The sequence below is a fragment of the Bacillus rossius genome, chromosome 3, assembly GCF_032445375.1.
Source record: "Bacillus rossius redtenbacheri isolate Brsri chromosome 3, Brsri_v3, whole genome shotgun sequence".
In the NCBI taxonomy this organism is placed as follows: Eukaryota; Metazoa; Arthropoda; class Insecta; order Phasmatodea; family Bacillidae; genus Bacillus; species Bacillus rossius.
In genome coordinates, this window is record NC_086332.1 from 121,455,251 (window position 1) to 121,483,071 (window position 27,821).

At 44.2% G+C, this 27,821-nt stretch overlaps 1 protein-coding gene across 1 annotated transcript in view; it reads left to right on the top strand.

Moving 5' to 3' along the window:
* The window catches only part of LOC134531211 (dynein axonemal heavy chain 2), an 864,487-nt gene that overhangs the window by 32,296 nt on the left and 804,370 nt on the right, over positions 1 to 27,821 (top strand). The window contains exons 2-3 of the mRNA XM_063366870.1: positions 14,900 to 14,976; positions 24,619 to 24,961. Coding sequence (XP_063222940.1) covers positions 14,900 to 14,976; positions 24,619 to 24,961 — 420 coding nt within the window. The remainder of the gene's footprint in view (positions 1 to 14,899; positions 14,977 to 24,618; positions 24,962 to 27,821) is intronic.

Here is a 27,821-nt window from a genome sequence, read left to right on the forward strand (position 1 = left end):
CTCTAATGGCAAGGGTGATTTGGGTGCGGCCGACCGTAAGTGCCTTCGCCCCCTCGGTGGCTAATTGTACATTCTCACGCTCCGGGATCAGGTCCCCCTCGGGTATGAGTTGAGCTGACACGTAGGAATGACTGGCAGCCGTGTCCACTAATGCATGCACAGGTTGCCCATTCATGGCCACCGGTATCCTAAGTAGGTACCCAGCCTCAGGTCCCAACTGTCCCAGGTGGGGCGACTCACCCGACTGCTCCAAGGGTGCTGCCGACGTCGTCAGAGGCACGTGGTGGCTGGTGTAGCTAGCCGACGACCTGGTGCGGGCCGCTGACGGGTGGCGCTGGTCATCCCCGTCCGTCATGACAGGGTACGCCGGTGCATTAGGAGGCACCGCAGGTGCTGCCGTGGTCGCCGGGGGCACCCGGTAGCTGGTGTAGCTCGCCGGCGACCTGGTGCGGGCCGCTTACGGGTGGCGCTGGTCATCCCCGTCCGTCCTGACGTGGTACGCCGGTGCATAAGGAGGCACCGCAGGTGCTGTCGGGGTCGCCGGGGGCACCCGGTGGCTGTTGTAGCTCGCCGGCGACCTGGGGCAGGCCGCGAAGATGTGAGGCGGGCCGCCCACACCCGCGCTAGGTGGATGGGACGGCAGCTGGGTGGCCCCCGCAGCAGCGTGCGGGGGCGGCGCCGACGCCAGGTGGACGGCGTCGCTCGCCGGCGACCTGGGGCAGGCCGCGAACCGGTGAGGCGGGCCTCCCCCACCCGCGCTAGGTGGATGGGACGGCAGCTGGGTGGCCCCCGCAGCAGCGTGCGGGGGCGGCGCCGACGCCAGGTGGACGGCGTCGCTCGCCGGCGACCTTGGGCTGGCCGCAAACGGGTGAGGCGGGCCGCCCCCACCCGCGCTAGGTGGATGGGACGGCAGCTGGGTGGCCCCCGCAGCAGCGTGCGGGGGCAGCGCCGACGCCAGGTGGACGGCGTCGCTCGCCAGCGACCTGGGGCAGGCCGCGAACGGGTGAGGCGGGCCTCCCCCACCCGCGCTAGGTGGATGGGACGGCAGCTGGGTGGCCCCCGCAGCAGCGTGCGGGGGCGGCGCCGACGCCAGGTGGACGGCGTCGCTCGCCGGCGACCTGGGGCAGGCCGCGAACATGTGAGGCGGGCCGCCCCCACCCGCGCTAGGTGGATGGGACGGCAGCTGGGTGGCCCCCGCAGCAGCGTGCGGGGGCGGCGCCGACGCCAGGTGGACGGCGTCGCTCGCCGGCGACCTGGGGCAGGCCGCGAACATGTGAGGCGGGCCGCCCCCACCCGCGCTAGGTGGATGGGATGGCAGCTGGGTGGCCCCCGCAGCAGCGTGCGGGCGCGGCGCCGACGCCAGGTGGACGGCGTCGCTCGCCGGCGACCTGGGGCAGGCCGCGAACGGGTGAGGCGGGCCTCCCCCACCCGCGCTAGGTGGATGGGACGGCAGCTGGGTGGCCCCCGCAGCAGCGTGCGGGGGCGGCGCCGACGCCAGGTGGACGGCGTCGCTCGCCGGCGACCTGGGGCAGGCCGCGAACATGTGAGGCGGGCCGCCCCCACCCGCGCTAGGTGGATGGGACGGCAGCTGGGTGGCCCCCGCAGCAGCGTGCGGGGGCGGCGCCGACGCCAGGTGGACGGCGTCGCTCGCCGGCGACCTGGGGCAGGCCGCGAACATGTGAGGCGGGCCGCCCCCACCCGCGCCAGGTGGATGGGACGGCAGCTGGGTGGCCACCGCAGCAGCGTGTGTGGGCGGCGCCGACGTCAGGTGGACGGCGTCGCTCGCAGGCGACCTGGAGCGGGATGCAAACATCGCGACCAGGTGAGGCGGGCCGCCCCCACCCGCGCCAGGTGGATGGGACGGCAGCTGAGTGGCCCCCGCAGCAGCGTGCGGGGGCGGCGCCGACGCCAGGTGGACGGCGTCGCTCGCCGGCGACCTGGAGCGGGACGCGGACACCGCGACCAGGTGAGGCGGGCCGCCCCCACCCGCGCCAGGTGGATGGGACGGCAGCTGAGTGGCCCCCGCAGCAGCGTGCGGGGGCGGCGCCGACGCCAGGTGGACGCCGTCGCTCGCCGGCGACCTGGAGCGGGACGCGGACACCGCGACCAGGTGAGGCGGACCCTCTCCAGCTGTGATAGGTGGGCGGGGTGGCGGCTGGGTGGTTCCGCGGCGCCGGGGTGAGTCTTTCCGCGGAGCTGGGCTGTTAATTGGGGGGTGGTGGCCAGCTGCGTCACCGCCCCCTAGACGGAGTTTCCCGGGAGCTTCACCTCGCCCCCTCGCGTTCGCCAGACTGCCTCGCGGGTCGGGCACACCGTGTGCCAGTGGTACTGCTCTGTCGCGCAGTAGCGGCAGCGGGGTGGCCGGCTGTCCTGGGCGCCCTGTGTTCCCCCGTGGTGGTCGTCGCGACGCGTCTGTACAGCGCCACGGTGAGGAGGGCCCGGTAGGGGCATCCCCTCCCCCATCGGAGACGGGTCGGTGGGCCGGTAGTTGCCCCTCGGCGGCGGCGGGCCCGTGTACGGCACTACGGCATGTTCGACCTCTGCGCGCGCCGCCCCCTTGGTGGACGGGGCTGACCGGGGCGTCGCGACGCCCTTGGCGCTGCGAGCTGATTGGAGGTCATGCTCTACGGCTCGTGCTCGTGCGAGAAAAACATCCAGCCCGCGAGTCACTGCTTCGCGCAAGAATGGGCGAAGTTCGGGGGACACTAGCTCCACTATGAAGGGCAGTATGTCGCTAGTTTGACCCCCGGGTGTTAGGCGGCGGTATAGTCTGAGCTTGTTATAAACAAACGTCTCCACCGCCTCCTTGTCCCCTTGGCAACGGCTAAACATCTCACTCCGACATGTGTTCAGGGCTCGGGTGTCATTGAAGCGCGCCTCCAGCTGGCGGGCGAAGTCTTCCCAGTCTGCGTCGTAGCTGCCCGCCTGGGCCCACCACTCGCGCGCCTCGCCGCGCAGCTGCGCACTCACGCGTTCCGCCCACTCTTCCCGCGGTATCAGGTGCCGCACGAGCCTCGCCTCGCAGGCTCGCAAAAACACGCGCGGATCCTCGTGGTTGAGGCCCGCGAACTCCGGGAGGGTAATAGGCCCGGTGAGGGGGCGGGACGTGGTAGCTAGCTGACCCCCTGGGTGCCCTCGTGCGCGTCGCTCGCACCCCCCACACAGAAAAAGTCCGTCCCGGAAATTTACGAATTCCAGCGCGTCTGCGCATGCGCGGTGTTTAATTGTTCCGCACTGCTGGCATCTCGCTATCTCGCCTCGGTAACCGGGACAGTGGACAGCGGCGCACTGGGGACCCGCTTGGGTTCTGGGCTGCCCCTCCGTCTTGACGCGTACCGTTTCGCATGTGCAGTACAGGTGGGGGTACTCACCGGTGCTGTGGCTGGTGGTGTGCGGCTTGCCGCACCCGGCGCAATAGCTCTCCATGGTGATGGCTACGTCCGGCCTCTTGTCCATGCGCGATCCGCGGCTGTCCGACCCGAGCGTCGGGATGAAGCGTCGGTGGCGGGCGCGGGCAGATCCGGGGGTGCGCCCCCTTGCGCTTACGACCGAGCGGTCTTGCCCGCACGCACGCGCCACGCGGTTGTTTACGCGGCCGCGGCTGGTGACGGCTCGGTGATCTTCGGGCGCGCTCGTTTGTCCTCGGCGCGCGATCGGTCGCGGCAGTCCACTCTCACTCGAGGGGTTAGGCGGGAGGGGGTGAGCGAACGATCTGTACGCGTGCAGGGGGGGGGTGGAACCGTGGAATGCGGGAGGGAGTGAGCGAACGATCTTAGTGCTGGAGGGGGGTGGTGTGGCCTGATTACCCCGGCGCGTCCCGTTCCGCGGCGCCTGCACGTCTGCGCGCGCTTTCTCTCCCCTTTGTGCTGTCCCTACGCGTAACTCTGCCGGATTTTCAGCGATTCGGATGGCGTTTGCGGCGTTGTTATGTTGCCCCACGTTGGGCGCCATTTTGACACCGTTCAGGCTGCCTCCCCGTCAAAGCTATCAAGTCTTGCGGGATGGGTCTCAGGGTTTGGGTTCGGCCAAGTGGCGGGAGGCAGGGACGTGTTCGTAGAGGTGATCCTTGGGCTGTTTAGGCCACCCAAGACGCCTTATACTACAAATGATGCACTCTGCTACGTGAAGTGTGGTTTTTATTACACATCAACCTCTACATGGTGCTATCCATCCCCTGGCCGCGACTGTTCGGGGTTAGAGAGCTCTGCGCGTGTACGGCTGTTCGGCGATGACCCCGCTTACTATGGAGAGGGGGGAGTTTTGAGCGAACAGTACGTGGCGGACGTTGCTGCTAAGACCTGCGCGGTGATGCGCGGTGATGCGCGGTGATGCGCGGTGATGCATGGCCAGTGGTGTTGTACTCACGATCTAGATGCGGTTGCTGAATTAGCGCGAAGGTGGCCTCTCAACGTTGCGCGAAGACAACCAGCCTCTTCGAGCTCCCGGTGGGTACTGACTCACTCGTGTAGCACAGCGCTACAGCAGGCCTGCCAATTGCGCGCCAGAAGCGCAGCGCACGGGAAACAGACGCGGCCAAGTTTAGGACCTATTCGCACGTTGAACAATGGAATTAACAAATAAAAACATTTGATGAAATATACATTACATAGTTTATGTCTGTGAGAGAAAACATGTGCCCTTGATGCTATTATAGTCCGGCGGAAGCACATTGCCACACCCGGCGGAGTGCTTCCGCCGAGGTGGCCGGTAGTGGTGCTAGCTGCGGGTCGTTCGGTGCACTCACACTCGTTGCACCATGTTGCACGCGCGGGCGTGTTCGTGGCACACGGCTTTGAGAGGCGTCGGAGAGGCATCGCGGCCTGTGCGACTAAGAGGCGCACTATCGGCTGGCGTCAGATTGTCGTGTGTGAATTTTGATGGGTCGTGTGCAAACCATATAATGACTTTAGCCTTTAAGAAATAGTTATATTTTTATATTTTTCTTTAAGACTTAAGGGAAGCGACCAATCACAACAAACCGGAACCTTTCAGCCGGAAGTTTATGTCCATTTATTGGACCGAGCGAGGCAGAATTTTTGGTTAGAATTCGTATATTTGTAATTACTTATTAATTTAGACATGAGTAAACATTCTTATGCAACAGAATTTGACATTTAAGTAGAAGATGATGTAATGATAGAAGAAAAATTGGTTGTCTGTAAAGTCGGTTTACGGACGATAGTTTAACATGTCAACGTCATAACAAAACATTGATGAAATGATTGATCCAGAAGAAAATGAAATATCATATTTAGCCTGAGACTGAGCCGTAATAGGTTTTTGCAACCAAACCATTTAGGCATTAAAAATATTATATTCTTTAAAGAAGAAATTTTTTTTTTATCTTTTATATTATAAAATATACCTCTGCATACTTTTATGAATAAAATTGAATCATTTTTATTAAATTATCACTATTTTGTATGGATACAAAGGAGTGAAAAGAAATCTACAATGTAATTAATAAATTTACTTTTATTTGAATTCATTAATTCAAATATATTTATTACTTTTGAAGTGTCGTGCGCGCCGTATTTATTTTTACAAGTACAAAAAAAAAAATTCTGCCACCGGGAGTTGACCTGTCAACCTATCGATTGGTAGTCAGCATTACTAACCACACAGCCACGAGGCCATATTGGAAACTATTTTTTCAGATGTTATAAATAAATAATATTCCACACAGAATATTTGTTTGAATTTCTTTTAACTAGCATATTCTCTGTTGGACTCGAAATATATACACGCTCGTGGTCTCATAACTATAATACGGTGTTTGATTTAGTTGATCAAATAAAAACTCATGACAAATAATTACCAATGTCAAACTAAAGTGTGAAAAATATCATACCAGCAATAAATATTTAGTTACACAGCTAAAACAATACTCATACAACACTGTTTAAATATACTGATTTACACTAGTAATTAAAATAATACGTACTTGTAAGAACGCCATTTCCTTGCGAATATACTCCCGTGGCACGGTGCAAAACAATAACCTCGAACGCCGCCACGTGCCAACCGAGTTTTCTGTACCGTCCGCAACATACCAGAGAGATGCCACGCATGCATAAACATCCGTAGTGGGACATCCGTAGTGGGATGTCCGTAGTGGGATAATTTTGCGTGCGTGCAGCCAGCATTCATCGATTTATTAGACGTTGTCAATAACCTATTTCAAAACTGCTTCTCCATTTCGAACAATAGCCGACCATGTGTTTTGTGCTGTAATTGGTTGGAATTAACGACTTGACGCCGTCCCTGCTACCTCCTATGATTTTTTACGTGATTTTTGTTTGGGTTCGAGATCTCAGGGAGGGTTCGGCCTTGTGGCTAGAGGTAGGGATTAACGCAGTAGGGCCCCCCGAGCTGTTATGGCCACTCGGGACGCCTGAAGAATAACACAAAGTTCCTGGAAGATATTTGATGAATTTATTACGGCACAGCCCTCTACATGATGCTGCCCGTTCTGGCCGTAACGGTTTTCCCGACGCGACTAGTCACACGCGCAGCTCACTTCCTCAGTGGCGGCTCACGATTTTAATGCGCGTGAGGGGCGGACTTGTACACGTGGTGCGGCGGTTACAAAACACACTCTAACATGACGAACGATATCTTGACGAACAATACACTTCACTATTACCTAACACTTAATAAACTGGGCTAATGGCACGTAGGCCCGTGTATCCGGCGACTCTACGTGATACCTAGATGTGTCCCAGGGACTGATTCGTTAGTACATTTGGTGGCACGTTACCGTGCAGCGGCGATACCTAAACTCTAACATGACCGATTACACTTTGACGAACAAACATTTCACTACTACATAACACTTAATAAACTGGGCTAGTGGCACGTAGGCCCGTGTCTCCGGCGACTATACGTGATACCTAGATGTGTCCCAGGGACTGATTCGTTAGTACGTTCGGTGGCACGTGTCGCCTGCTGGCTGCCCCGTGCGGGCCAAAACTAAGTAGCCGGTAAGCTAAGTTGGGGCGTGAAGCGCCGACGTAAAGTCTCGTAGACTTCCCACAGTACTTACGCATTACGTAGAACACTCATCTTGGAGCACTGATTTAATTAAGTTAAATACCTCATGGTAGATTGAGGCCGACCGCGGAACTGTACGTAAAAGTTTAATACACTTTTGAAACTACATGTCGGTGAAAGCAAAGGTTGATGGTTCCGCGTTGCGCGCAGGCTGCCGGCTTGTCAGAGCTCCTGAAGGAGACGGACTGTGTCGCAGCGCGCGACCCCCTTCCCCCGCCAGCCCTCCCGCGGAAACGTGTGAATTTCGCGGGAAACTGAACTGGCCAGGTTCGGGACAAAACACACAGTGAGATATAATTTTGACAGGACTGAAATATTAATTGATGAAAAATAATGTTTAATAAAAACCTGTGGAAAAATATACATAAATTAATTTGTTGTAGTGCGGTGGAGGGATATGCCACACCCGGCCGGATCCTTCCGCCGGCGTAGCACTCGTTGCCTGGCGTTCGCCTCGTCGCACGAACTACACTTTGCTGCGCGCACGAGCGCGTTCGGTGCACATGCCTTTGCGAGACGTTGATGAGGCATAGTGGTCTATGCGACATAGAGGAGCATTAGCGGTCGGCGTCAGACTTCTATGTCAATCATAAACTGGGAAATGTAGTTTTGACTTAATCGTGTGCTCGATATTTAAGTTATAATTCTTATGGAAATCAATCGGTAACTTAGCTTTAGAGCTAGTGTTTGACAGTTCTTAACTTCCATGTTCATGATACATTATTTGTATGTCAAACATCAATGGAAACACTGTAATGTTTTCCCTCCAATATTTTGCTTCAAAAAATAAGTGCTCGAGTCAGCAGTTCCAATCTTAAACAGATTAACACTTGCTTTCATTATTTGAAAGGTAGTTTATTTGCCGCATTTATTCATAAAATGGAGTGTTCCGCTAATAGATTTGGTGTTTTTTTATTAATAGTTTTGTTAGGTTGAAGTGTTTTACATAGGATTACTAACTTTACCTCTGTATTAACGGGACAGTTATCTCATCGCTGAAATTAAATTCTTTTTAGAAATATTTTTTTAAGTGAGTGAATTAACGTTCCATGATAGCCTTTGGGTAAAAGCAGTGTTGCCAAATTAGTTGTTTTACAACTAGATTTGGTTGTTTTTTTAATCGTCTAGTGGATAAAATTACGATCTAGTTGCTAGTGGGAAATCTGGTCATTTTTCATCAAATTTCTAGTTGAAATGTAATTGTTTAGGATTAATTTTTTTTGACAATTTTCGACTTAAATTCATAGCTTGTGTGTCAGTTTCGTTTTTGCTTACCTGCGCGGAAACTAAACTCCAAAAGAGAGGGGGGTGATTGCAGGGGATTCCCGCACTGTGCATTGTGTTGAGAGATAAAAGACTGGGATTCCCCTTACTATTTGATTTGGAGAGTATTAACTGTCGTACTACTGCCAGACTGCTTTTTAGTGCAGCTAATAGATGTGGTTATTTAGTTTAACTCAGAGCTCATGTTGCCTGCAGGATTACCATTAGTTTTTTTGTTATAAACTGTGTAGCTATATAGAAGAATGATTAAGAGTATGTATGTGAATATTATGAAAATTGGTGAGTGAAATTTTGACACTTTTTTTCTTCTTCAAAAAAAAGTTGTTCGTCCCACCTATTCTGTAGTGAGAAATTTTCTCAGCAATGATTTTGAAAAACACTTAGACCATAACCCATATTTACGATATTTGTTTGAAAATAAGATAGCGAAATTGAGGTCCACTACTAAGTAAATGATATAAGGAACAAGTGTGTGACATTTTTCTGCTCTATAACAAAACAACTTCAACAAAGATTGCCGGATAACATTGATACTCTAAGAAAAGTCTCTCTTCTTTCAGTTTCCAATGCACTTACAGTACTAAAAGAGTCTCTTATTCCTTTACTGGAAATATCACATGTAAGTAGCAACTTGATAGACAAAATTGAATCTCAGTGGCATAAACTAACACTTATTGAATGGAAAAAACACTTCAAATTCCACTAGTTTTTGGGGTGAGGTTCTTAATTATCAAGATGCTAGTAACACAAATCCGTTCAAAGTATTAGCGGGGTTCGTGTTGTCGCGATTGGTTCTTCCTTGGTCTAACGCTGAAGTTGAAAGAATTTTCAGTCAGTTAAACCTTGTTAAAACGAAGACAAGAAATAAAATAAACACACAAATGGTGAACTCTATTTTGGGGATTCGTTTTGGTTTACATAGGAAAAAACAATGTTGTCACTATTACAAACTTCCTACACACATCGTTAAAAAAATAGGAACTATGGACACATACAAATCTTCCAAAATTACTACAAGCGATCAATCAACCTCCAGCACACCATCAACTTCCAGCATGCCATCAACTTCCATCGCTCAACACACTTCCAGTGTACCATCGACTTCATCATCTTTAGGCGTAACTAATGAAGATAATATTGACAAGATGGATGATTATCTCCTAACAATCAAATTTTAGGTGAGTTAAATAAAAGCCTTTTGCAATTTTTTTTATAACATCATTCTAAAATATATTATTTCATATTTGAAGCAATGTTTTTTGTTGTCACCGTGTAAAAATGTGTAAAACGTAATCTAGTTGTTTTTGGTGCAATTTTAGTGGTTTTTGACCTCATTTCTGGTTGGAAGTTTTTTAAATTGTTGGCAACACTGGGTAAAAGCCACGGGCATATAGAAGAAAAGTCGGAGCTTGCAAATATGCAGATTATTCCTAAGGAAACTTATGTTTAGCTTCGGTGTTATGTAGATTATCACGCATAGGAAGGACGAAGATATGTATAAAATTTTGAGAACAATTTTGACCGAATTTAAACATTACCATTCAAAGAAACCAGGTTAACCGCCACTATTTACAGAGCAAGAGGAAATTATTTCATTGAATGTATCTAGTAGATTAAGTAGATAGCGATTTTGAGTTTCATTTAGATAAGTTTGATATTTGCTAAAAGTTAACGTGAGAAATAATCTCAATAGAATTGGAAATAAATTAAAAATTTTAAAGAAAACCTACCTGGTCATGAGTGGTTGTTAGATTTTCTGAGGAGTCTTCCTGGGCTGTTGGTTCGCTTTGCATACAATTTTAGTAACAGCGCTCGGGCAGTGATTTATAAACAGATTCTGAGAGAATATGTTCATTACTGAGGCAATGGGCTGTGTTGTAATTTCTGTACTTGTACACCATCCAATTATGAATAACATGTTCTACTGTTCTAGTTCCTGAATGACAGAATGTTACTGAAACCATACAAACACTTTTCTAGAAATGTACCATTTTCCCAGTATTCCCCAATAAAGAATCTGTAGAATTGACAAATTTTTGTGTACTTTTACAACAAAAATTCTTTGAGCTACAGGATGTGGCAAAATAACTTCCTTTTTTGAAATGTGCACCATTCAGGCCGTAGAGGTTGTAAGCCGGGTGGGCGTAGTATTATTCGAAAGGTGTGGTTCTAAAGTTTTGTTCCCTACCCTGGTCAGTTGCCAGCATGCGTTGGAACAGTTAGGAGCGTATGTTAGCAGTCGAGGCCTTCTTTTCGACGTATGTTTTGTGATCGCAACCCAACGCACCTTCGGAAATCGCTTCAATGTAGCCCCGTTGGGCCCTGTCCCTGTCTGGAAATCATTTGTTACATGGGTCAATACGTTCAGACAAACTGCGAGTGTGTCAAGACGAAGTACTGGAATCCTTTGGCCCATCAGATCACCTGAGAACATTGAGGCAGTGAGAGCTGTACATAATCTTGCAAACCCCACGGTGTTCTGCGCGCCAACATGCATCTGCCCTTGGACTTGCCAATTGATCAGCGAGACCAATTCTTCACAATGGCCTTCATTACCATCCGTACAAGTTGGCAATTGTGCAGGAACTCTTCGAACGTGACTTCAATTCTCAGAGGAATGCATGTGAGACGCTTCTCAAAATCGTTCCTGAGGACGCAATGGTTTTTTAGTGATGAAGCCATTTTTCATTTGAGTGGAAGTGTCAACAAACAACATGCACTACTGGTCTGACACCAATCCCCGAGAACTGCATCAAAGGCGTTTGCATTCACCTAAAGTCACAGTGTGGAGTGCAATGTCCTCAGCTGGGATTTTTGGTCCCTGGTTTTTTGAAGAAAATTAGGTCAAAGTGACAGTGAATTCAGATCGGTATGTGAACATGGAGGAATTTTTTTTCCACAACTTGATGAATTGGACTTAGGGGACATTTGGTTCCAATGGCTCACACTTCAAGGGCATCAGTAGCTGTTTTGAGGGAACATTCCCTGGAGCGCGGCGAGCGCCTCATCTCAATAAGGGGCGATTGGAAGTGGCCAGTCCACTCCCCCAATTTGGTCTCTAGCTATTTTTTTTGTGTTATTTTTTTATATAAATGTTTTTTTGAAATCCTGCATTTATGTCAACCATCCAAGGACTCTACAAGACCTGAAGGCCAACATCCAGGCAGAAATTGCTAACATACCTGCTGCTATGCTGGTAAGCATCATGACAAATGCCAGAAATTGGCTTATTCAGTGTATAGACAATGAAGGGTGTCACCTACCCGATATGATTTTCAAAACTGTATAAAACAAAACTTTAGATATGTAGGCTACCTACCTTATAAAAAACAAATAAAATTTTCTGATTCATAAAATTGGTTTTGTTGCATTTTGAAAAAAAAAAGTTATGTTGCCACATCCTGTAGTTTGAAAAATCAAAATTGGAATGTTGTAATATATATTTTTTATTCAAAACATTGATGAATCAAATTTGATGACTTTAACAGGACAGGTTGTCGTAACCCCGGATATCACCCCCGTGATGCGGGTTGCGTAGTATTCTCAGGGAGGGTTCAGGCCTCGTGGCGAGGGAAATTAACACTATCCGAGCTACAATGATGTTTTGACAGTTTGACCACAAGTATTTATTGAGCCCTTCGCATAATCTAGGTACATGGGCAATCCGCGGCACAACACCCGTCCCTCCGCGGAGTGAGGCTCGGCTGCACGTGTTTGGGGTTGGGCAGGCGCCAAGTGCGGACTGCACCCCCTGGTTCTTTATGCGAATGATGAACGGTCTCTGCCCCTTCCCTATGATAGTGAGAAACCAATTAAATTGGAACGCCGTCGCCAGCGACGTGAAGTCCGTCCCGTTGCGGCACGCATGTGTCCGCCGATGTGCGCAATGTCCCGCCTTAACAAAACCAAGAAAAAACTTATTTACAAATAAATTAGTTACAATGACGACCGATAGCGTAACGCCCGTGAATGTGAAAGTTCCGATCGCCCGGATCCAGTCTCACCAGTTCTGGCTCACGTCTCGCTGCCGCACTCGTCTCGCCGTGCGACCGCCTTCCTCGGCCGCCAGATGACTACTGCCCCCTCCTGCCGCGACTCTCCTCTCCGCCCGTCATCCCCCCCCCCCCCCCCGTCCCCTTCGCGACACGTGCAGCGCTCGGAGTGATTCTGGGTGTTGGCCTCGGCTTCGTCGCCCGGTTACAGCAATTAACATTATACTTTAGATCGACATATAATTATAATAGCAAAAGTTCACGAAAAAATTATAATAGATACAAATAATAAAAATGACACGTTCTTGAATATAAAATATGTTTCACACAACACACATTCACTGCACGGGGCAGGGGAGGATTAGGGGTTGGCGCAGCATAACGGACTTTATGAGCAGGGGAGACTTGGGTCGACGTCAAGGTAAAGGTGATTGTGAAGCGGGATTTAGGGCCTGGGGGAAAATAATTTGTCCAAATTTGCACAAATTTTCAAACCACTCAATTAAAAAAAATCCAAAGACTAAACAATACTGTGACTATAATTCTTGACATTATCTGTGCATATTTTTGGTAGCCTACACTGTCAAAAGTGACCGATTCTAAAAGTGACAATACTGAATAAGTTAACATCAATTTTTAACAAGCAATAAGTATATTAGTTATTGAGACATTTTAATTACTTATCTACTGATTGAGATAATGACTGGGCATTTTTTTGAGTTATACCTCTGCTCTTTATTTGGCAGATAGTAATCTAATCACTTTTTTGCCATTTTTTGAATGGTAAATTTTGGCAGTATACCGATGGTATCACATTATTTGTAAGGTTGCAGACGAATTGCATTAGCAATAGACTTATAATTTTTGTCCTACCAAGGTAAACCCAAGCATTTAAAAAATCTCAAAACTCAACTGGGCAGCTAGAGCCCCGGGATCGTGTCCCCTCTGCTCCTGGACGGCTCTGGCTGGGTGTTGTGTGAATACAATCACAACACTTTTCATTTGTTATGAATAGAGTGGTCTTTTTGCTAGGATGCATAGTTTTCAAGATAAAAGCAAAAAACCGAAAAAAGGGATCTTCTATGTGCCCTCTGCTCCCTTCAGGAGTGGGGACCTTCAGTATGTTTGCCTCCTAAGAAGTCCAAACAAAGTCCCAAACTCAAAAATTGCGTTCATTCAATTTCCCTCTACAAACTTTCGGTGACTGGACTAACTGAATTTATTTTTGACTTGAACGCCTTCATAGACTACTGAGTATTGTAGAACCAAGTATAATAAAAGGAAACATTTTTGAGGAAACGTGGAAGTATTGTAATAACTTGATGAGTGTAGTGGCTGAAAGAGGATCACTCAACAAGAATGTGCTGAGAGCACCCGGCCAGCCAAGGCAGGGCCGGTGCAGCGGCAGTCTGTCGCACTTGACTTGACTTGCCCATTGCTGGCACACAAGAAGGGGATGTGTGAGACTACACACAGAGAGTTGGATTAGACTGAGGATCAGCATGAACTATAATCTGTATCATTATTATTTATTTGGTGTCAAGTTGCAGATTTAGAGTATGGCTTATGATTAGGAACAAGATGATATGGTGAATTGCAATAAATTTAAAAAAACACAGCAAAACGTGTCAATACATCATATAACACCGAAATGCAAGGTAATACACCTTTTACCAACATTTAAGTAATTCCATACATGTTGTTAATTCAAATTACATAAAGTTAATCTTTTACTACATGGTAAATTTTATTGACTAATTTATTTAGAATGAATTTTGTAGCAAAATGTATTAACTAAATAGATTGGAAGAAATTAATATTATGTATGTGGTTTGATTTTGCATCTGTTTTTACTATCACTTTTTACATTAATGATGTAAGTTCATTTATCAAACACATGAAAATTTGGCAATTTATTTTTATTTTTCTGTGTAGTTTTGTTCTAGACATACTTATTACTAATGATTTTACTTTCGTGTGTCAGGTGTCAATAAAATGAGATGATTTTGGTGGAAAAGTACTAAGAATTATTTTAGTTTTATATTTGTCAAGTAATACACTTTAAGAATATATACAATGTATGAAAAAAAAATTACCCAGGTATCTCCAGTTTTAAAAATGAAATTGACCTTAAAATAAAACTTAAAAACTTATCTCATTCATAAAATTTTTTTCCTTCCAGAACCAACCAATTTTTCTGCTCTTATTGCTCTTCAAATTATGCTAGACTAGTATTATTCTCAGTCTGTACCTTCATGCCACATAAACTTTTTTTAAAACAAAACTTTAACATGCATAAATATATTTAGTTAAGTATGTTATCCCATGGTTTATCATTGAGTTATTGCAGAGGTGTAACTATCAGGTTTAAATGTAGCTTAAATCTTAGAGATTCCTTATTTTATTAGTAAAAATTGTATTTTGTTACTTTACACTAAAAAGAAATGTTCTTCAGGAACATTATCGTCCTCTTGATGATATGACTTTGTCTTGCTCACGAAGCAGGGTTGAAGTTTGATGGAAGTGTGTGCTGGGAGCAGTGGTGTTGATGCAGTACTGTCTGGTCGCAGCAGATGTCCCGGAGGTGGAGGCAGCTACGGCAGTTCTGCAGAGGAACAAGTACACTGACGAGAGCCTACAGCTTCTGGCAAGTTTCATTTACTTCTCTGGGGCTAGCAGACCAAATATTGTGGGGTCATTTATATCTAGCTAAAGTCTACAACAACTTGTAGTAAAGGTCATTAATCCAGCATTCTATTGGTTTGGTACTTTCTGCAGTCCAGCAACAATTGAGTCACTCGCGTTCAGATCTTGGCCTTTGTGTCGCTTTTCTGCCGTGCTGGCAGAGTTTATCGTTACTGTGAGTTTTCATTTCAGTAGAGTGTTTCCTGTTTTCTGGCAGGTTACAGTTCACATTGTTACACTTCCCGCTAAAACTACATCATCATTAGATAGTCTTGTCAAAATCCCTAGTCCGACTGGCTGTGGTTCTGCATGTGCAGGATCAAAGACCTTTCATCGTACTAAACATTGTGGCTGTGACTGAAGTTTGGCCAAGTCATACCAATAATATCAATGTGTTGATTAAAGTTAAGTGCATGAACAGTTTAGTTTCTTCAACTGTTTTGAGTTTTTAAAATTAATAGTCACTATACATTATGCTCTTTTGAATCATTCTTAAACTTGTAGAAAATATTTTTACTGAAATCATAAGTTTTCTAACACCAAGTTAAAGTTCTTGCAGTTAGCAGTGACATTTTTTTTTGGATAAACGTGACTATGATTCGTCTTAAAGGGTAATCTTACCTGGTACAGAGGATTCCAGATGTTGCTTGTAACGTAACTAACAGAGTCTTCCCACTCACCAGCTTGCTAAATAACATGATTTTGGAGTGGTATGGAAGAAGCTGGGACTAAAGAAGATTTAAAGAGTAGATTGAGGAGTATGTGCAAGGTGAGAACTGGAAGAGGATGACAAACAAATTGGTTTAAACAAGCCATCGGAGTGAAGCAGGGTAGTGCATTGTCCCCATTACTATTCATTAATATTGGAGAGGATTATGAAAAGAGAGTAAAAAAAATGTGAGTCTTTCAGTAACAAGCAAACTCATGTGTTCTCATGTTGTTTATGTTGCAAATAAACTTATAATATGAAACTCTGACACAATTTTTAATGTAGAATTTTTTAAAATAAAGCAAAGCTTGATAAACAAACTGGTAAATAAAACAGTTGATTTTCAAATACAAAATATCTGGATGCGAAACACACACATATCCTCTATGCACGCCACTAGAATTCACTGCCTAAATCGTAAACGTATGCCAACATAAACTGCAGATAGAAGAAAAGCACAAAACATCCTGAAAATTTTAAACTATTAGAAACGGCTCTGATAAAACCTTGGCTTTTGACCTGCCCATCTTGTGAAAATTCACTAAACAGTAAAAGCTATAAAGTTTCTGCATGTGTTGGAAGTTATACTTATATGGTATTACTAAAATATTAACCTGAAGCATTTTAAAACACATATTAACACTAAGTACATGTTTGTATATTTGTTTTTGCTTAAGTGACTGAAATCAGTCTGTAAATACTTCCTACAAATAAACCTTAACCTTATTGAACTGATTCAACATTATTATTATATTATTATACTAGCTGAAGCACCCGGTGTTGTATGGGCTTACCACATAGTGAAGAGACTTGTCATAGTCAAATAAAGATTTACAAATACAACAATGCAATAGTTGTTGCAATGGAGACAAAGATGGTGTCAAAATTAAATTTTGTAGAACTTATTGTGAAAAAACGTGAAATTTTAATTTTCAACACCCCGCAACTCCCCTTGGGAGCTGATTTTTGTAAAATCAAATTATGAATGTGTCATTGAGTCAGTTAAATCAATAAATATAAAATGGTAATTTGACTCAACATATTTAAATGCACAATATTTGTGTTAATATTTAGAGAAGGCTGAGGAAAAAGCCTTCAAACATTTCAGCTCAGCTTATATACTAATAAGTATCAGCAGCCGTTGAACAGCTTAGTAGTGTTCTTTGCTACCACCAAGTCGTTCAGGGTTCAAATCTCGGTCTAGATCACATTTTGTTTTTTATGTTTTTGTTTTAAAATATTTTAAAATAAGCAATTTTAATGTATAAATATTAAAATTATATTGTAATAAATGCTTTCATTAAAAAAACCAATGTAACATGTTGAATACATATTACATGCCATTTTAATTATAATAATACAAAATAATTAATAAGTATATTATTAATAATAGTGACAAATGATTATTATAGGAAGTAAATAGTTCAGATTGTTAGATTGTTTAAGTTTACATATATTTTTCATTAAGGTACATACAAATAACATCAATAATACGGAAACAAATGTTTTGGCATCTAACTAACAAATAAATGACAAACACTTACAAGAGCAATATTCTTTCAGAAGATCAGTTGGAAAACCATCTTCATTTACATTCATGAATATTTCTCTGTCTTCATTAAGTTTTGCTGCATACCAAGCACATATAATTATTTTATAAAAAATTGGCAATGAAATTGATGGTGAACTATTGTTTTTTTATACAATCTTCTCGAGAATGTATTTCTCGATTCTGTTTGATTAAATAAGAAGCAAAATTTTGAAAATTTTAATTTTAATTTTTAATTCTTTAAAAATAGACGTCACAAGGTTGAATGAGAGCAGTACACTATGGAGGAATTATTTTAATCGTACAAATAGGTAATTCATCCTAATGCAATTTTTATTTGTACTTTCAAAGAGTCAATAAGTAGACTGTTCCTTTCACACATAAGGGTTTAAATAGTTTTTAAGGAAAATATATAATTCTGTCGTAAGCTTTCCAGACTTTGATGATATCATACAATTTTTATATTTTTGTGTGTATTATTCTGCTGTTGTTTTGCACTCTTGGACAGATTTACCGGTTGGTTCTTGAAGACATAGGCAATAGATTTACAGATAAGGTGAGTGAATATTGTGACGTATTTGAATGTGTCACTTATTCATATTGTGTTGTTTAACAAATACAGTTTTACTACATTTTTCTGTAAGAGTCCTATTAAATGTAGATTGGTACTGGCTCTCTAAGCATGAGTTATATGAAATAGATAGTGTACTTTTACAATTAACATAAGCATACATTTCAGTTTTGTTATATCAACGTACCTGTCTGGTCCAAATTAATGATGAAATTGTTGTTAAATTTAGGTATTAATTGTAATGCCTGCTTTCGTAAGGTTTCTGAAGAATGCATAACTTGTTTGAAAGTTGCAGTTTTCTTTTGTTATTTTTCGTTGACGTATATTATTGCTTAGGAAATTTTTCACCCATAATGCAGAAGTTTTAAATTCAGCAGCAGATAGAGCCCACTGTTGCAAGTTTCTTTTAATTACTCATTGATAATGCTGTTTGGCTTCAGCAAAACTATCATACATCCAAGAATCAATAATTGTATATTTATTAAATTTCTTTTTTGACGTGATAACGTCTTATAAATCGATGAACGCCGGCTGCATGCACGAAAAATTGTCATGTTCCGCCTGAGCAGAGCGTGCAAGAACCGGCCAACCACCGTGCGATAAAATCTTCTATAATATCAAACAGGTTAAGGCGGGCTTTTTAACTAATTGTTCGTGATTATATTTAAACAAATTATTTAAATAAAATTTGCAAAAACTGTAAATAATATTTGAAAATTAAAAAGTATGCAGGTTTTCATCAATGTTTTCTTATGACGTTATCACGTAAAATTATCATCCGTAAACCAACTTTATAGACAACCCCCCTTTTTATATATACATATATCTTCTTCCCATTTGAATAAAAACCCATTTTTTTTTTAAATTGACTACTGCAATGTTTTCAAATTCCATGTAGGAAGTTTTATTGCACAATGTTAACAACTTTGATTTTATAATCCAAAGCAATATGTTGTAATTCTCTTTTTTTTTCTTCAGGCTTATACTCCTTAGATGAGATATCAGCTTCCACTTGCTCAAAAAATACTTGTTCACATGAAGAAACTTTTCATCACTTAAAAACATTTTGTCAGCCTACATATGCACATTATATTTGTATAGTTCCTCACCCATCACCGTAGCTTCATGAAAAATTAAAACAGAATATTATGATACAATTAAATTATTTTCAGCAAGCAAATGTTTACAATATTCAAATGCATGTGTTAACTTCACTTTTGAACTATCACTATTTATCGATTCTTCAGCAGTTTCAACGTCAAATGCTAATAGACTGATAGTATTTACAATCACTTTACTGTAAACTATTGAAACTATCTGTATTATGGAGTGATATCACGGCACAGAACAATCTCTGCGAAATCAAACGTGAATTGACACGTAACATTCGATGCATTTAATACAATTGAATAATAAACTAAACTGTTGTCCTATCAGACCATTTAGAGTAAGGAATGTTCTTTGTAGTCAATAAAATAACAGCTGCTCTCTAGTACCCATATAACTTTGGTCAACTCAAAACAGGATTTGGTGAGTTCAATAGACAAGTTTGTGTCTAGTTTTAATGCATGTTATAAACATTTTAATTGTATTCTAATGATAAATCTTATCATAATAACAAACTATGCATAACTAGTATTAATATATTTATTATTTTCTATTATTAAAATGACATGTAATAGGTATTCAACATGTTTCTTTTGTTTTTTTATTAAATTATTTATTATACTATAATTTTAATATTATTTATTGAAAAACTTATTTAAAAATATTTTAAGACAATAACATAACAATAAAATAAACACACAAAGTGATCTTGACCGCGATTCGAAACCTGAACGACTTGGCGGTAGCGTAGAACTTTACTAAGCTGCTCAACGGCTGCCGACAAAGTGATACTTATTAGTACATAAGCTGAGCTCAAATGTTTGAAGGGTTTTTTCTCAAATTGGTTGGCCTTTGCACTTTCTAGTCTCGTCCTAAAGTGAATTTCCTTAGTCATACACTCTCCTTGTAAGCTGAAAAGACTCCTAAAACTTTAAATTAAAACATCTTTTTTCCATGAACCGAATTTGATAAAATAAAGCCTATATGTTGTCCCAAGCTACGCTTAAGTAACCTGTATAAACCCCAAGAAAATTCATTTAGTAGTTTTGGAGATTAGCATCTTCAAACAAAGTTTTTAAAAATAGTCTTATTGTATTCTGTCATACTCCCATGAACCCCAATAATTTTTGCCAAATATTTCTGATGTACAGACATGACTTTTTTAGTGTATGTTATAATGTTATTGAAAATGTAAAAAAAAATGTTTACAGTGATGAGATTTAAACCTTGCCTCTTGAGGTTACCAAGCCCACGCTCTACCGCTGTGCTAGTAAGCTGACGACATCTGTCGTGTCCCTCCCGGTCCCTAGGCCCGCTGTTGCCCATCGCCGTCTTGTCCTGGCGCGAGTGCAACAAACTGCTTTGAGTGTTGGTGCAGCAAACACGCCCGAGCGCGGCGAACGACAGTGTCATTCTGTTCCTTAGTGTAAATATAATTGTGTTTATTGCTTTGTGTACTGACTTTCTGGAAGAGTATTTGTGTATTCTTTTTTTTCTATGTCCAATTACGTCAGCAAGTTGACCTGGACCGCGTACTGTTTCCCGCGCGTCTCGTGCGCCCCCCTCCCCTGCTTCACCTCCCTAACCCATTTCCTGCTCACCGTGCGCCGGTGAGCGGGAGGCAGGCTTGGCCCGGACTGCGTACTGTTTCCCGCGCGTCTTGTGCGGCCCCTTCCCCTGCTTGCCGCTCCTCCGAGACGGACGCCTCAAATAGTTGCTCCCCGCTTCGCTGCTACAGCGTTGTAAGTGGTTCGTCGTTTAGCACAGCCACACTCAGCTAGTGCCTTAACGACATTAAACGCGCATACAAACTACCCAGTAAAGTTAGGGTTCTTCCGACGCCACACAGCCTTTTCGGTATGGACTGAGAGACCTAGTCCTATGAATTCTAAGCTAGTCAGATCTTTATAGCTGCTGTATATAATTGTGGTTATCCACCTCTAACCCGGACGCTACCCCGTGTGTACTATACCCGATTTCGTTAAAGGTGTGCGGGGACGCGTTGGCGCCACCCGGTATGGGTCAGCTCACTGATAGCACCATGCATGGTGTTTTGCGGTCTATTAAACCAAACTACAAATAATTAGTACGCTCTTACTTCCAAATGGCGTCTCGAGCGACCGACATCTAGAGGGTCGCTGTTGTCCTGGCCCCCTGTTGTAAGCCACAAGGTGAGAACCCGTTCACTCCCTGAGTGTTAGGCTGGCCGGCGCTCTCGTCACGACAGGGAATCACTCGCAACAGGGGTCAGAGAGCCAGGTGTCGTCGAAGCCTTTTAAGTATTTAAAAGTAGAATATTTATTATAACTATCGTAATGCCATTTTTCTTAGGTATTTTAAAACATGTGATTACTTTATGCTATGACTGTATTAGTTTACCAAATATGTTCCAGGGTAGTTTCACTATCACAAAGTTTCATTTTTGGCACATCAATACATTTGGTATGTCCCCTAATGTTTAAGAAAGTGTCTATGTACAGGTTTATTTTTTTACATGTGGGCCCACACACTCTGTGACACATTTCTGTTTATTGGCTTCCATCCCATTTTCACGGAATTACTCCTACCATGGAGAACTAAGATGTTTACACATCAAAAATAACAGAGAAGGAAAGATGACCATGCAATATCTGAGGGTATGATGGTGGGGGAGAAAAGAAAGGTTACGTGCAAGAGCAACTAACTAATTGAAGTGAATAAGTGAGGAATGTGGTATAAGGATCTAGAACTGAAAAGAGTGAAGTGATGGTCATGATGATGAATAAGAATAGAGGAAGGAGATGTATAGAATTAGATGATTTTGAGTTAAAACAAGTGAAAACATTTAAGTACCTAGGAAGTGTATTTGAAGTAGGTGTAAAACCAATAAAAAATAGTATAAAAAGGAAAATGAGATGCATTCTACACGCATGTAAAAGTTTAGGTATCGAAGAAGAAGGTACAACAAAAATGCAAACACGTGTTCAATATTTACTGTGTGTCCATAGTTACTTAAGATGTAGAGACGTGAAATGTAGTCAAGAGATATGTTGGGAAGAACAGAGCAATAGGAATGAGGCTTATAAGAAATAAGTTGGCAGTTATGAGGTGCGACAGGATCAGGAATGAAATGGTGTAAACAAGATGATGTAAGTAAGAGAACTAAAATTAGTGATTTGGAGCTACCTAAACAGTAATCTGGGCGATTCTGGCACATAATTATTTACAATAGAAACTGTTGGAGGAGCACTGGAGCGAGGATACCCAGGAGCAGATACGGGAGTTCTTCAGGGAGCCCGGTGCTGAGGTGCTGAGTGTGTTCTTGGAGAAATGTATGAGAGTAGTGTGGTGTAACTGCTGTGCAGGTGTACAAGGTGAAGTCACGCACCATCCTGCCAGGCCTGTTGGAGGAGCACTGGAGCGAGGATACCCAGGAGCAGATACGGGAGTTCTTCAGGGAGCCCGGTGCTGAGGTGCTGAGTGTGTTCTTGGAGAAATGTATGAGAGTAGTGTGGTGTAACTGCTGTGCAGGTGTACAAGGTGAAGTCACGCACCATCCTGCCAGGCCTGTTGGAGGAGCACTGGAGCGAGGATACCCAGGAGCAGATACGGGAGTTCTTCAGGGAGCCCGGTGCTGAGGTGCTGAGTGTGTTCTTGGAGAAATGTATGAGAGTAGTGTGGTGTAACTGCTGTGCAGGTGGACAAGGTGAAGTCATGCACCATCCTGCCAGGCCTGTTAGAGGAGCACTGGAGCGAGGATACCCAGGAGCAGATACGGGAGTTCTTCAGGGAGCCCGGTGCTGAGGTGCTGAGTGTGTTCTTGGAGAAATGTATGAGAGTAGTGTGGTGTAACTGCTGTGCAGGTGGACAAGGTGAAGTCATGCACCATCCTGCCAGGCCTGTTGGAGGAGCACTGGAGCGAGGATACCCAGGAGCAGATACGGGAGTTCTTCAGGGAGCCCGGTGCTGAGGTGCTGAGTGTGTTCTTGGAGAAATGTATGAGAGTAGTGTGGTGTAACTGCTGTGCAGGTGTACAAGGTGAAGTCACGCACCATCCTGCCAGGCCTGTTGGAGGAGCACTGGAGCGAGGATACCCAGGAGCAGATACGGGAGTTCTTCAGGGAGCCCGGTGCTGAGGTGCTGAGTGTGTTCTTGGAGAAATGTATGAGAGTAGTGTGGTGTAACTGCTGTGCAGGTGGACAAGGTGAAGTCATGCACCATCCTGCCAGGCCTGTTGGAGGAGCACTGGAGCGAGGATACCCAGGAGCAGATACGGGAGTTCTTCAGGGAGCCCGGTGCTGAGGTGCTGAGTGTGTTCTTGGAGAAATGTATGAGAGTAGTGTGGTGTAACTGCTGTGCAGGTGGACAAGGTGAAGTCATGCACCATCCTGCCAGGCCTGTTGGAGGAGCACTGGAGCGAGGATACCCAGGAGCAGATACGGGAGTTCTTCAGGGAGCCCGGTGCTGAGGTGCTGAGTGTGTTCTTGGAGAAATGTATGAGAGTAGTGTGGTGTAACTGCTGTGCAGGTGGACAAGGTGAAGTCACGCACCATCCTGCCAGGCCTGTTGGAGGAGCACTGGAGCGAGGATACACAGGAGCAGATACGGGAGTTCTTCAGGGAGCCCGGTGCTGAGGTGCTGAGTGTGTTCTTGGAGAAATGTATGAGAGTAGTGTGGTGTAACTGCTGTGCAGGTGGACAAGGTGAAGTCATGTACCATCCTGCCAGGCCTGTTGGAGGAGCACTGGAGCGAGGATACCCAGGAGCAGATACGGGAGTTCTTCAGGGAGCCCGGTGCTGAGGTGCTGAGTGTGTTCTTGGAGAAATGTATGAGAGTAGTGTTGTGTAACTGCTGTGCAGGTGGACAAGATGAAGTCATGCACCATCCTGCCAGGCCTGTTGGAGGAGCACTGGAGCGAGGATACCCAGGAGCAGATACGGGAGTTCTTCAGGGAGCCCGGTGCTGAGGTGCTGAGTGTGTTCTTGGAGAAATGTATGAGAGTAGTGTGGTGTAACTGCTGTGCAGGTGTACAAGGTGAAGTCACGCACCATCCTGCCAGGCCTGTTGGAGGAGCACTGGAGCGAGGATACCCAGGAGCAGATACGGGAGTTCTTCAGGGAGCCCGGTGCTGAGGTGCTGAGTGTGTTCTTGGAGAAATGTATGAGAGTAGTGTGGTGTAACTGCTGTGCAGGTGGACAAGGTGAAGTCATGCACCATCCTGCCAGGCCTGTTGGAGGAGCACTGGAGCGAGGATACCCAGGAGCAGATACGGGAGTTCTTCAGGGAGCCCGGTGCTGAGGTGCTGAGTGTGTTCTTGGAGAAATGTATGAGAGTAGTGTGGTGTAACTGCTGTGCAGGTGGACAAGGTGAAGTCATGCACCATCCTGCCAGGCCTGTTGGAGGAGCACTGGAGCGAGGATACCCAGGAGCAGATACGGGAGTTCTTCAGGGAGCCCGGTGCTGAGGTGCTGAGTGTGTTCTTGGAGAAATGTATGAGAGTAGTGTGGTGTAACTGCTGTGCAGGTGGACAAGGTGAAGTCACGCACCATCCTGCCAGGCCTGTTGGAGGAGCACTGGAGCGAGGATACCCAGGAGCAGATACGGGAGTTCTTCAGGGAGCCCGGTGCTGAGGTGCTGAGTGTGTTCTTGGAGAAATGTATGAGAGTAGTGTGGTGTAACTGCTGTGCAGGTGGACAAGGTGAAGTCATGCACCATCCTGCCAGGCCTGTTGGAGGAGCACTGGAGCGAGGATACCCGGGAGCAGATACGGGAGTTCTTCAGGGAGCCCGGTGCTGAGGTGCTGAGTGTGTTCTTGGACAAGGGTGTGCTGCAAGCTCAGCTCGGCTACCCCAGCACCCTGGCAGGCTACATCATGTACTTCACCAAGCCGGTCGCGGTGCAGGTGCTTCCTGCTACTTTCTACGACCTGGTTGACCTGGGGACCGCAGGGCCTCACGTCGAGAGCTCTGTGCTGCGCGTCATAGAGCAGGTGTACGCTCCTTTCTTCTTCAGTGTGACCACGTGGTCCGACAGTATCCTTTCACTGTTTTAACTGTACCAACATCGTATTGAAAACAGTGTTATACTTTACTATGATTAATTTCATTCCTTTTTTTTTACACCCCAGCTGTATTTATGCCATTATTGTTTTTACCTTGAATTATATTCAGTTACTGTTTTAATAATTTAGTAAACAAAAGAAGAATACCTATATTTGAGCTTCAAATTTAATACTTAATAATTAACTGTATAGTAGTTACAAAGAATGAAGCATCTTGTCTTCCATTATAAGACATTTCGTCTGGTGACATTGTATTTCAAGTCAACAGACTGGCAATTAAATATTTTATTCAAAATTTGTAGGTAACTTTGACCTATTTGTAATTTTAGAACAGTTTTGCTCTGGACTATTATTTGAATATTGTAGGCTTTTACCTAACAATAACAATAATAATAATGTTACGAGCGTGAGAGACCAGGCCGTGATGCCAGTTTCGGAGTTTGCTGGCGGCTCCGTCTGGCCACTGACGTCATGCGCGAGGCATGCCCGCGCGCCTGCTGGCCCTATCACTAGTCACCTGTTTACGGTGAAAAGTAAAGACAAATTCTGTCATTTTTTCTTGTTGATTTCGGTGTGTTTTTCATTGATTTTAAAGTGAATTTCGGTAATTTTTTCGTCATTTCTAAAACTTTTTTTTGGCTTTTTTCGGCAGTTTTGTTAAGTAATAAGTTTTAAAAATTGAAAATGCACTTTGGAAAAAAAACTGTTTATATATTTTTAATTGGAAATGCTCTGCATATAAAAGGATGTTTAGGCTTGAGATTTTGCTAGAAATATTGACTACTGCTATCTAGCTTGATGGGAAAGCCATTGCAGCCATTAATTCCATATTTTTTCTCCTGTGATGCGGGTTTTTTTGTCTGACATAATGTTTCCATAAGACGAGAATCCTCTTTCACAGTCCACATTACTAATGGGAATACACAAAGCCTTTACAGCACACTCAACAAAACACTGAAAATCACACTTCAATGACAACAAAATATTCAAAACATCTACATCAATCCAACTCTCAGCTTCTTTTTTTAACGGCATCTCTGAACACACAAGATACTGGTTTGAAGCAAGTTGTTCTGAAATGGGCACACACTTTATCAAGCAAGAAATGTCACAAGGAACACTTTTAATAACATTCCTTGGATCAAAAAGTATTCCAATGGCTGAGATAAAATGTTTTTGCAGTGTCATTTTCCCTGAGACCTGATAGTTTGTTCAGGCACTTTACAGAAACAGATTTGAACTGGGATGACAAACCATCCCTGAATTGCTTGGGTATGGTCTCCAGTAGTTCTGATGTGCTTTGGAAAAAAAACTAGGGATGGGGCGACCGAATCCAATATCCGCCGAATCCTAGGGATTCGAAGATTCGGCGGGTCTGATATAGGATTCGTCAAAGGACTCGGTTTTTTACTAGTTACGGAAAAAAAATACAGTAAAACTCGCTTACGAGGTTCCGCATGGTAGGTTTTTCCGTATAAAGCGTTTAAATTGCCCGAGGTCTCATTATTTACGCCATTAAATGTGTGATATAAAGTCCGTTAAAATTTTTTCTGAAACTTCCTGTCTCAAATAATGGTGCACGTAAATATGAAGAAAAGACAAATGAACAACAACATACGAAGAAATATGGATGATGTACCATAACTACAGTACAAACCCAATAGTTATTTTAAGATAATTACCATAAAAAGAACTAAAGATTCTTTGTAGAATACCATAATTACTTCAGAAGCATGATAGCTACCATATTTGCACTATAGTTACCGTAACAACCGAGATGTATATTTACCGTGATAGTAATGTATTATTTATTTATGACATATTAAATTAAAGAACATTGTTAAAAAAAAAAAAAAGGATGTTAAACTTTGATATGTACGGTTGGCAAATGTTGCTAAGAAATAATGCGATGTGAAAGAATGCAGTACTACTACGAAAAGTGAAAATGGTACTCGTGGATTTTTAGGTTATGGCAGTCTCTTTCGTTTTTCAGTAATATCGGCCAAAAATTAACAAGCGTACTGTATCGGAAGTCGGCAGAAATGCCGATTCAACTAAATATTGGCAAAATCGGCTTCTTCAATACAGCTCTACATTTAATGACATGAGTAAACATATTTCAGACTTCAGGATATTGAAAAAAGACTTTAATTTCCATGTAGGTTTATGTGTGTATGTTTTTTTTTCCAAGTGTAATTTGAATGAAGTAAAATGCTTTTATTTTTATTACTTTCAATTGATTAAACTTTAATGACCAGTTACAGATATTTATGACACTAATTTTGAGGTTAAGCAATTTTACTAAAGCATTCCAGCCAAGCAGGTTACCAGCGAGAGACGCTTCTCTTCTGCTGGAAACACTATCTCCAATCGTAGAGCTAATTTAACTCCTGAACGTGCAGAACAAATTATTGTTCTGCATGATAGATTAAAGAACAGAATTTAATAAGACTCTGTGAAAATCTCTCTCAGAATTATTGTGCTGAAAAGTGGAAATGCTGAAACAATGTGAATGTACTTTTCAAACAACATGATTTTTGGTGCTAAGTTTGTTGAAGCTCAGTAAGGACTCCAGAAAAATTGGCAAGGATGAAATTTTCCCAAAGATATGTTACATTTACACAAACATATACTGGGTTATGTTAGTTGGATGATATCAGTTACTAATGAACCAATGGAAACAGGTAAGATGCAATGGAAAAAAATGTCATTTTTTCTAGCAGTCCAAAATGTTGACGTCGTCCGGGCCTGCGGCCCCTTTGAGCCCGATACGACACCGCCCAACCACCATCCCTATTCAAACCTCCCGCTCGTGCGTGCGTGTGTGCGTG